This window comes from Pygocentrus nattereri, chromosome 6 (assembly GCF_015220715.1).
Source record: "Pygocentrus nattereri isolate fPygNat1 chromosome 6, fPygNat1.pri, whole genome shotgun sequence".
In the NCBI taxonomy this organism is placed as follows: Eukaryota; Metazoa; Chordata; class Actinopteri; order Characiformes; family Serrasalmidae; genus Pygocentrus; species Pygocentrus nattereri.
In genome coordinates, this window is record NC_051216.1 from 6,512,274 (window position 1) to 6,524,330 (window position 12,057).

The 12,057-nt window shown below is 41.9% G+C and overlaps 1 protein-coding gene across 4 annotated transcripts in view; it reads right to left on the reverse strand.

Annotated features, from left to right (window-relative positions):
• nckap1 (NCK-associated protein 1) overlaps nt 1–12,057 on the reverse strand; it is a 109,207-nt gene that overhangs the window by 41,814 nt on the left and 55,336 nt on the right. For all 4 annotated transcript variants that reach the window (XM_017722895.2, XM_017722898.2, XM_017722897.2 and 1 more), the window contains one exon: nt 11,773–11,831. In XM_017722895.2, coding sequence (XP_017578384.1) covers nt 11,773–11,831 — 59 coding nt within the window. The remainder of the gene's footprint in view (nt 1–11,772; nt 11,832–12,057) is intronic.

The window sequence follows — 12,057 nt, forward strand, 5'->3', positions numbered from 1 at the left end:
GGTCAGAAGGAGCTGCATTGTGTCTTTGTGGATCTACAGAAGGCATATGATAGGGTGCCAAGACAGGAACTGTGGTACTGTATGAGGAAGTCAGGTGTAGCTGAAAAGTATGTTAGGGTGGTGCAGGACATGTATGAGGATAGTGAGACAGTGGTGAGGTGTGCCGTTGGAGTGACAAATGGTTTCAAGGTCAAGTTAGGGGTACATCAGGGATCAGCTTTGAGCCCCTTCTTGTTTGCAATGGTGATGGACAGGTTGACAGATGAGGTCAGGCAGGAGGATCCATGGACCATGATGTTTGCAGATGACATTGTAATCTGTGGTGAGAGTAGAGAGCAGGTGGAAGAGAATCTGGAGAGGTGGAGGTTTGCACTGGAGAGGAGAGGAATGAAGGTCAGTAGAGACAAGACGGATTACATGTGTGTGAATGAGAGGGAGGCAGGTGGAAAAGTGAATATGCAAGGAGTAGAGGTCATAAAGGTGGATGACTTCAAATATCTTGGGTCAACCATCCAGAGCAATGGACAGTGTAGAAAAGAGGTGAAGAAGAGGGTGCAGGCAGGATGGAGTGGGTGGAGACAGGTGTCAGGGCTGATGTGTGACAGAAGGATAGCAGCAAGAGTGAAAGGGAAGGTTTACAAGACAGTAGTGCGTCCTGCTATGATGTTTGGTTTGGAGACTGTGGCTCTGTCTAAAAGACAGGAGGCTGAGCTGGAGGTGGCGGAGATGAAGATGCTGAGATTTTCGTTGGGAGTGACAAGGATGGACAAGATTAGAAATGAGCAGATCAGAGGGACGGTGAAGGTGGAGCAGTTTGGAGATAAAGCCAGAGAGGCCAGGTTGAGATGGTTTGGACATGTGTTGAGGAGGAATAGTGGATATATTGGGCAAAGAATGTTGGAGATGGAGCTGCCGGGTAGAAGGAGAAGAGGTAGACCTCAGAGAAGGTTTATGGATGTAGTGAAGGTGGACATGGAGATGGTTGGTGTGAAAGTAGAGGAGGCAGTGGATAGGGCAAGATGGAGGCAGATGATCCACTGTGGCGACCCCTAAAGGGAGCAGCCGAAAGAAGAAGAAGTTCTAACAGTGTTCTGATTGTTTTCTAATGGTATTACTCTGATGTTATGGCGGTGTTCTAATGGTTTTCTAATGGTATTCCTCTGATGTTCTGGTGGTGTCCTAAATGTGTTCTAATGGTTTTATGACGGTGTTCTAACAGTGTTCTGCTGGTGTTCTAATGGTATTCCTCTGATGTTCTGCTGGTGTTCTAAAGGTTTTCTGATGGTGTTCTAATGGTTTTCTAATGGTATTCCTCTGATGTTCTGGTGGTGTCCCAAATGTGTTCTAATGGTTTTATGACGGTGTTCTAATGGTGTTCTGCTGGTGTTCTAATGGTATTCCTCTGATGTTCTGGTGGTGTTCTAAATGTGTTCTGATAGCGTTCTAATGGTTTTCTAATGGTATTCCTCTGATGTTCTGGTGGTGTTCTAACAGCGTTCTGATGGTGTTTTAATGGTGTTAGCACCGTGCAAACAGCAGACTAAGTCAAAGCGTGTGCAGGTGCTCAGTATCTCTATGAGATCGTGATTATGTGGTTTCTGATGCTGCATCACACTGTTGTTTATAAACAGGGACACCGTATAAACGGTCATTTGCTTTCAGTCCAGTGCTTCGTAAATTCTGTAAATTTTACAGCTCTTTTCATGCGTGTGTGATCTGTTCGGTTCTGCTGCAGCTGCTGTTTGTTTCTCTGTCTGACTACACGCACAAAATCGCCGAAAGCATCCGAAAGCATCCGAAAGCAATCAAGTCAAAGTCAATTCATCATTCTGACAAACCTGAGCGAAAAAATCGTCCCAGACGTGCGGGCAAACGCCTGGCTCCGTTTCCGTGACTAAAAACCCCAGGCAGCGCGGAGGAGCAGAACTGGGGCGAAAGCGGAGCGCGCCGGAGGCTGGAAAACGTGCGGTTCGCTGCTTTACCATATCATTAACTTCTGAGGAGGATTTCTGGGAAATATTCATGTTAACTTGATACTGCTGAATCAGACAACGGGCCAACCAACACAAGTTCCTCCCGAGCACACGCGATCAAATGAAGAGAGTATGCAAAACAGACAGGACCGGGCAGGAGGACACCGTCGGGCGCTTTGATCTGAGAACCGCTAGCGTCGCATGGATAAGGTTCTGGGGTCCAAAACCCCAACATTTTTGGACTTTCTACTTTTTTTCCCTCCGTCTGAGCTGAGCAAAACAGCTGTGAGAGCCCATAAACGAGGCCCAAGAGAAACTGACACGGAACACACGCAACCACAACCACACATTAAAAAATAAAAGGCTTCAAAGAAAAAATCGTGTTACTAGTGTGAAAACTAGAGGAATCAAACTTCGGACATTAGCGACTCAACCTGATAAAGGTTGTTTGGGAAGTGGTCATTTATTTCGCCATGATTTGATTCAATTATAAAGCAACATGCAATTTTAAAGATTCAATTTCAATATGATTCTTTCAGAAATCATCATGAAAGCATCATGAAATCTAACATTTCACAACTGAATAGGATTCTTTCTGAAATGATTCAGTACGTTATGAAATTGAAAATTCCACAATTGAATATGATTCTTTCAGAAATGATTCAATATGCCAAGAAATTCAAAATTCCACAATTGAATAGGATTCTTTCTGAAATGATTCAATATGCCAAGAAATTCAAAATTCCACAATTGAATAGGATTCTTTCAGAAATGATTCAATACGCCAAGAAATTCAAAATTCCACAATTGAATAGGATTCTTTCTGAAATGATTCAATATGCCAAGAAATTCAAAATTCCACAATTGAATAGGATTCTTTCAGAAATGATTCAATACGCCAAGAAATTCAAAATTCCACAATTGAATAGGATTCTTTCAGAAATGATTCAATACATCATGAAATTTTACATTTCAAGATTCAATTCCATTATGATTTAGGAAATTATTCAAAGCATCAAACGTTTACTTTAACAATTCAATTTATTATATAAGAAATGACTCAATCAATCATTAAAATCTAATTTTAAGATTCAGTTCAATCATGACTCTTTAGTGAATTATTAAACATCATGAAACTGCACAATTTATGCTGTGATTCAATTACGATTCATTAAGAAATGATTCAGTGTATCACGATTCTTTAGGAAATGAATGTAACCAACATCTTTCATTTCTTCTATTCAATAACTGAATAATGATTCTTAAATTCAATTAGGATTCTTTAGATAAGATAAGATAAGATAAGATAAGATAAGATAAGGCTTCATTATTATTCGCATCTCATGGTACATGGGGTGGAACAAAATAGTGCACTCAAGGCACCAGTTAACTCCCAAAAGTAACAAAAGTTAGGAAATTATTCAAAGCATTCTAATGTTTAAATTTCACAATTTGATTCAATTCTGATTCTTTAGGAAATGATTCAGTACATTATTAAATTACAGAATCCATTTCGGATCCAATTTAATTGTGATTCATCATGAAATTACTCAATACATCATAAAACCTGGCCACAATTAAATGACAATTTCATGATTTTAGAATAATTTTTAAAACTATAATGAATACACTAACATTTACAGTGTGGAAGACAGAAACAAAAACAATACATTAATGTATGTATTTCATTTACATTAGATGTAGAAAAATTAGAACATTTGTAATATTTTCTTACAGTAGAAGATTATAATTCATTGTTTCATCATTCCAGAAGTGATGTTGTTGAATCACCACCTTCAGATGGATGTATCAATACTTTTTTTCACCTCTAGTAAAAACACAGCTGAAGTTATGAACACACACACACACACACACACACACACACACACACACACACACACACACACACACACACACACACACACACACACACACACGCCCAGTCAGGCCACGGTGTTCAGCAGGTGCTGCTCTGCATGTGCCTGTGGCACAATAAACACAGCGCACAGTGCTCAGCTCCTATTTAAAGCAGGAAAAGGGAAAGTCTTAAAAGTCCGAGGCTTATTTTTGGAACTGTTTTTACAGAGAGCCACTGGTGGCTCTAATCGGCCATGGCAGTAAAAGAGCACTGCAGCTTCGGAAACACAGGAGAAGCAGACGGAGTGAACTGAGTGAACTCTGCTGATTCACTCACACACACACACACACACGAACCTGTGTGCACTCTTTACACACTCTCGAAAGTATACACCACTGTCATCAGAAAACCGCAAAACCATTGTTTTTGGAATGACCAACGGCCCTTTATACTGTGTGAACGTTTCAAGATGAAGAATCCAACAGAAACTGTGGAAACCAAACCTTAAGCAATAAGCTTTCATGAAAACAACAGGACATTCGAGGTTGTGTGCCATCACAAAAAACATGGGTCCCAGACGTGAGAGGTCACGTTATGATGTGATAACACGTGACCTGGGACTGTATTACAGAAAATTCTTATCGTTTTGTCTTAACTTAAGATCTGACAGGTCAACATGAGACTTTTCACAAATTCGGATTACAGAAGCAAACCTGATCTTAATATAAGAATCTTATCTTACAGCATCTTTTCTTTTCTCACGTTAACTCACTTGACTGAAGTCGACAATCAACTGTTGTTTCTGTTACCTAGCAACCGACCATACGCGCACAGCAGAAACAAACACGTAATCGAGTTAGTCAGTCAGAGCTAACGTTAGCTACTATTACTGGTGTAAAGAAAGACAAACAAAACTAAAGTGCGATAGACTGAAAGTTAGGAATGTTGAGTCGCTTGGCGCTGTTTGTCAGTCACCGCTCTCAGTTTCAGTCTCCATTTCCCCGAACACTTTAGCCAAGCGTCCTAACAAACGGGCACATGATCAGTTCTATCTCCTCATTATTCAACACCATCACTGTAAAATTTTATCAGAGTTTTCATCAACAATAACACAAAAGTAATAACAGGGACAGTGAAGACTGAGTCTGCAGTGTCTGGGGGTTTTAAAATACTGTTACAAAAAACAAACCAAAAAAAAGTCAAAGCACCGTTTTTAGGGTTGAAAACTGTTGGATCATTATGCTGATTACAGTACACTGTGCTGTCTGTCACTGCATAAAACAATAGAATCAGATTATTAAAACAGAAGTTAAGATGCTCTGGAGTTTCTCTCAAAGTTAAGAAGATATTTAGAATATTTTGGCAACTTACGATGTGTCTGTAACACTGTTTTCTTCTCTGGAAATAAGAGAAGATTACAGACTTAAGAACTGTTCTGTAATGGCTTCTGTCCTAAATTCAATCTTAACTGAAGTGTCCATGACAACAAAGCAGATCTCAGACTTTCTCTAATACTGTCCCGTATTTCTGTAGATCGACGATGACGAGCATACACATACAATTGCTCCTCATACTATCCCATAAGCTCCAGCACCGCACTGGGTTTATCCAGCGAGAGGCAGGCAGGCCAGCCAGGTTTGCGGAGCAGAGTTCAGGGCTCCTCTGGAAACAGAACGGAGCGGTTTATGATAGTGCTGGCAACCCCTTCACAGCCATGATTGTTTCCAGCAATTCCAAGGGAGACCGTTTCTCTGGAGCTCTGAAACCTGAGAGATCTTGTGTAACACATCACACTCTAGCTTCCATCCAAACACATGGACGCACCGTCAATCTGCCCAAGGCCCTTAAAACAGAACTGCGCTCCAAAGACGGTTTCGGCAAATTAGTTATATGTCGAGGGGACATCAACTTGAAAATCAGTGAAATTATAGAAAAACAACAAATACATAACGGTTTTGATTTACATTGATCAGGCATGACATCATGACCACCTCCTTGTTTCTACGCTTATTGTCCATCTTATCAGCTCCACTTACTGTATAGCTGGTCTTTGTAGTTCTACAGTTACAGACTGTAGTCCATCTGTTTCTCTGATACTCTGTTACCCTGTTCTCCAGTGGTCAGGACCCCCATGGACCCTCACAGAGCAGGTACTATTTGGGTGGTGGATCATTCTCAGCACTGCAGTAACACTGAGGTGGTGGTGGTGTGTTAGTGTGTGTTGCGCTGCTCTGAGTGGATCAGACACAGCAGTCCTGTGGGCAGCGTCCTGTGACCACTGATGAAGGAATAGAGGACGACCAACACAAACTGTGCAGCAGCAGATGAGCTGTCGTCTCTGACTTTACATCTACAAGGTGGACTGACGAGGTAGGAGCATCTAACAGAGTGGACAGTGAGTGGACACAGTGTTTAAAAACTCCAGCAGCACTGCTGTGTCTGATCCACTCATATCAGCACAACACACACTAACACACCACCATGCATATGTAATTCAAATGGTCATGTAAACAGTATACTGTGATTTCTTAGATCAAAGTCTTAGATCAAATCTAGAAATCTGACTAAGAAATCTGATTAAGAGGCTGGAATTTAGCCCAGTAATCAGATTTCTCAGTGCTGTGAGCTCTGACTCTGATTTCTTTCAGAGTTCTCAGTCTGAGCACGTGTGAAAATTGACTGCGTTACCGGAAATAAGCAGCGTCACTTTGAGACGCAGCAAAACACTTTTGGAGCGACACTGAAACCAAACACAAGCTGTACAAAATGAAAGATTTAAATAATCTTTCCTAAACCCTTTAGGAGTCGCCACAGCGGATCATCTGCCTCCTCTACTTTCATACCAACCATCTCCATGTCCACCTTCACTACATCCATAAACCTTCTCTGAGGTCTACCTCTTCTCCTTCTACCCAGCAGCTCCATCTCCAACATTCTTTGCCCAATATATCCACTATTCCTCCTCAACACATGTCCAAACCATCTCAACCTGGCCTCTCTGGCTTCATCTCCAAACTGCTCCACCTTCACTGTCCCTCTGATCTGCTCATTTCTAATCTTGTCCATCCTTGTCTCTCCCAACGAAAAGCTCAGCATCTTCATCTCCGCCACCTCCAGCTCAGCCTCTGACAATACCTGATTTTCTGCAGGTATCGGAGTATAAGTGCATGTAAACACTCATTGTCTTTCAACTGTTGTCCAGTCCATAAAATCGTCATGACAGTGAGATGTTAACCTTGTAGAAGAGCAGAGAAGGGAGGGCCTTCCTAAGGCTCTTGAGCACTGCTCATTTAAAAAGGCAGGGCGTTAAAAAAGACAAAACTGCTCCTGACATGCATATGTTCACACATCAGGAGCTGTTCTGCCAGCTGCTTAAACACTTCCTGAGTTTTCTTTGCACTGACAATCAGAAAACAGAGCTGAAGGCCGTGCAATTAGAGGACAGCAGCCAGGATCTGTTTGGGACAGAAGCCTTGCTGTGAAAATCCCCAAACTAGAGAAAATAATTATTCAGGTGTGGGAACACAGTGCAGCTTCACTCCCTCTCACCCCACAGCAGTGGAGAGAGTGAGACAGAGAGGTTGGAGAAGAAAGAAGAAATGAACTCCGTCCTTCTCAGCTTCTCTGTTAAAACACTGGCTCAAGCGCACTAAAGAAAGCAGTGAAGAGCCCTGGAGCTCGTCCACGGGCCAGAACGCGTCTGTGCTTTTTAGATGAACACACTGAGCGACTTTTAAGGTCTGAATAAGTCTGTTATTCTATTACAATTAATATTCACAAACAATATTTCTAATAAAATTCTGGAACTCAATAACTAGATGTGCCAAAACAAGCTAACACAGCCCTTGACGGACTCTGAACTGTTTGTATTAGAGCTCTTATTTGAGGTGGCGATGTGGGTTTTCATTGTCTGGTTCGGCCCAAATGCTCTTCCTGTACTTGCACTTGTTTCTCTTAGTTACATTTAATAACTAATATTGCATTTTTGCTGTTATTGCTAACTATCAGCTCTCCACAGTATTTATTTCTGAGAATAAACACAGAGAGATGATTGGCATTTGGCTTGTGAGTGGCTCTGAAACTTGCTCAAATAGAATCTAAAACATGGTCACTTGCTAACTTATCAATTTGGCTACATCACACAAAAATAATGAATAATAATAACCGTGATATTTGTTGATGTTTCACTTTAAATAGCCTTTTAAATAGATAAATATCAGCCATTTAAAGTGAAACACACTCTCAGCTTTTCCTTTTCTTACATAATATTTCAATAATTGACATAAAACTCAATAGAATACTAGAAAATGAAAATATTCAATATTTGCTGCTACAATTTGTTGTTTATTCATTTATCAGGGGCAGCGTATATTAATTAACATAAAAGTGTCAATGTCAACCAACTGGCTAATTTGAACCTTTCCTACTCCTTGAGACCACCGGTGGCTCCAAACCGCACTTGGTCATGTTCTTCATAACGTTCATATTCCATAAGCTCCATTCAGAAGCTGGGCGTCGTGTGAGGCTGTAGCTCTTCTCTCCAGTCTAATAGACGGTGATGTCATTTTAAACCCTTATAATAAAAGAAGCTGAACTTTGTTTTTCTACTGAAAGTCGAGCCGTTTTTCCCCAAATCTGGGCTCTAAACTATAAACAGACGGCGTCTCTTCAGTGATCTGCTCTGGAAACATCACTTTTAGAGAACAACACAAAGAGCGGCCGAGATTTTTGGCTTTCAGCAGTGAATTGTAAGCCTATAGAGATATGTGGAGATCATAAAACACATGTTCTGTTCATTTGAGGGGCTTTTACAACAAATAAATAAATAAAAATGTACATTTATTTCATGCAGTTACTAAATAATCTGCCTAATGATTTAGACATGTAAATTCAGATGGACAAACCAAAATACACCCTGGAGAATAAGAGGTTAAACTGCAGTGCCAGTGGGAACCCCAATCTCACCTCCCCGTCCTGATGTCACTTCCCAAGGACCCTCGGGCGGAGTCAGCAAGTTAGGACGTTTTCACTATCGAGTCATTATAGTGAACTGTGGAACTTCACTCATCTCGACTCAGTTGTGTGCTAACGTATTATGTTTATTTATGAATATCTTCACTCCAACAAAAAGTCAGGCACATATGTGTCTACCTACGCCTTCTGACGTTCCCTCCAGAGTTGGAGATCAATGGCTCAGATATGCATGACTCATCCAAGAGAAACCAAGGGAAGTAAAATCAGGACAGGGATGTACGATTAGACGCCGGTACCATTCCAGAGCTGCGCTTCTATCACTCGTTGATCGCAATAATGTTTCTGTAGAGAACCCGAATGACAAAGAATCATGGGCTGGCTTTCATTTTATACTTTGGTTTGCAATCAAAAATGATGCATGAAGGTAAATGTGACTACACCATAAGCTATATAGACTACTAAAGCAATAAGAGGCTGCGGGTTACTGAGATTTTATCACAGAGAAGGATGTTGGGCAAAATCTTTTGCTGTCTGGTCTCTAAATTACCAGTGCGAGTCTTATTTAGCACCAATCCAGCGGTCCCTCTTCTCACACTGGGGCTGAATCTCAATCCCTGCTCCCTACATAGTGCACTGCGTAGGAGTTTAAATACTGGATCCTGCAGCCCAACAGAGCAAAATACAGCTAAGAAACAGTTTTTCTGGGACTCAAACAATCCACACTCGATAGACGATGCACTGTTTGGCTGTAGAGGCTAAACTTTCATAGCTAGAACACTATTTTAGGGCGTACAGAGCCGTTTGGAATTCAGTCTGGGTTTGACGCGACTTCTGAGTGAAACAGACATTTGAAGCATGCAACACATCAAAGTGCCATTTTTTTAGACTTTTATGCTGCCGTTTAAAGTTAATCACACCATAAGTACTTTCTTGCTGTTTAGGCTGTTAGCTGGCCAGCTAGCTGACCAGCAAGGTTCTAGGTAAGAATACAAGTCGCCAGCCTCTCAGCTTAAACAAAAAAACGGGTTCCTACTTCATCAGTTCACTTGGGGGTCCTTGCGAACAGCATGAGAGTCAAAGATTATTCATAACAGCTGAAGGGTTTTTTCATGTCGTTCAGTCGCTGGTAGGTGGTCATAGGAGTGGGTATATCAGCAACTTTACGACTGCGGCTCAGCCAATCAGATTTTAGGGCCGGAATTCTCTCTGTTTTATAAAGAAGAGAAGATAAAAAGGAGACTGGGATGATCTGAAGCCCTGCGATTCTTCGATTTTGCGCTCTCACTCTCAACAGGTCAACTTTTTCACTTGTTCAAACGAACCACACCAACACCAGCAACCGCAGGACTGAACCAAAAACAGGCCAAGTGTGAACAAGCCTTTATACTAGAGCGTAAACAACGCCTAACAGATGTCTTATTTTTAGGCACGACAGAGACCACAGCAGACAAATAATGAAATAAATAAAAACATATGGAGCGCATCTAAACCACACTCACAAAAGTGCCGAGGACGGGAGCGTTAAAAATGTATGCAAATTCTTGCGGAAGTGTGCGCACGCATGAAAATGCTGAGACATTCATCAGGGCTGATGGCTGAATTATTTGGGCTCGGATCAAAGGCGTATGGTCCCATCTGGATAGTCAAAACTAATACACCCCCCGAGTCTATAATCCCGCCTCCTTTCAGGGCAGATACCAAAAGAGGAACGACTTTCCATCAGCCTTTATACTTTCCAGAATGCAGGCACAGTTTCCCAACTGCTTCCAATTATAAACAAACAACGGAATAGCTTATTTCCACCTGACAGACATTTATCAGTGGGGATAACTCAGGACAAACGAACGCCATCCAGTCTCTCGCCATAAGAAACCGCTGCGTTTTGTATTTTTCTCACTCCAACACAACACATGATACTGTTTCTCTGGCCTAGAGGTGGAAGATGCGACTAGGGCTGCAGCAGATAGTCAACGTTATGGTGAGTATCTGATAAAACTGTAGAAAAACAGGGGCCCACTTTATATTGCGTGTCTGTAGTAACTGTAGTCACACATATAACATATGCAACAACACTGTAACTACTGATGATTTGGTCAGTGTCACAGATGGATTCCAGAAGTACAGCCTATGAAATTAAGCATGTGTATCCACTTCAGTTCAGCCTCATGTATTTACACGTGTATCTTCTGCACAGGAACTTTCCTGAAGTGCAGCGTTAGTTACACTGTGAAATAATCAGACAGTTCCTGAGGAGTTATTATGTAGGTACTGTGTTATAATGCGGTAAAGCAACATCTGAAACTGGTTATAAATGTCACAGCACTTGTAACATAAATGCTAGTTAATTGGCAGATAGAGTGTGAGTAACGTCTTAATGTAATTAATTACATACTTCCTTTTATTGCCGAAAAGAAAATCTGAAAAACAACTGCTGTTCCAGTCTGAGTACAAAGGTAACTGTATTAATGTTATTACCCTTGTGTAATTACGAGAGAGAATAGGCTGTTCTAACTATTGAGATACAGCAATGTGTTCAATCAGACTGGCAACAGCCTTTGCATGTAAACAGAGAGGCACCGTGTCTGTTCCAACTTATTAATCGTGTATCACAAAAGTGTCTTGAAGAACTGATATTTTACCGTCTGTCTCTCCCACCACAGCTGCCGTGTCACTTCTGATAAGTATACAAGATCGGAGGTCGAGTCGTTATGCCCGGTGAAGCCCAGGGGACCAAGCATTTGAACCCTGCCTTAGTGTCGCAGCGTGATTAATAATGTTTGACAGGAGTCCGATGACCAGGATACGGCACCAGCGCGCAGTTCTAGGGCTCGATTAATTCTGCCAGAGGCCGGGCACCACCCCAGCCCTATTCGTTATGATCGAGCCTAAAGGATACGGGAACTCTATCCCGTCACTTAGCTGAAGGGGTCGGGTTCAGTTTACTGCCGTCTTTGTGTCTTTACTCACCTGCAGTCGGAACCAGTCCAGCCTCATCCCTCTGAAATCAAACACCTCACCATCCTCCACTGGAAGAGAGACAGAGAGAGAGGGAGAGAGAGATGAGGAGAGAGTGGGAGAGAGACAGAGAGAGATGAAGAGAGAGAGGGAGAGAGAGAGAGGGGGAGAGATAAAGAGAGAGAGGGAGAGAGAGAGGGAGAGAGAGAGAGAGAGAGAGAGAGAGATGAAGAGAGAGTGGGAGAGAGACAGAGAGAGATGAAGAGAGAGAGGGAGAGAGAGAGAGAGGGGGAGAGA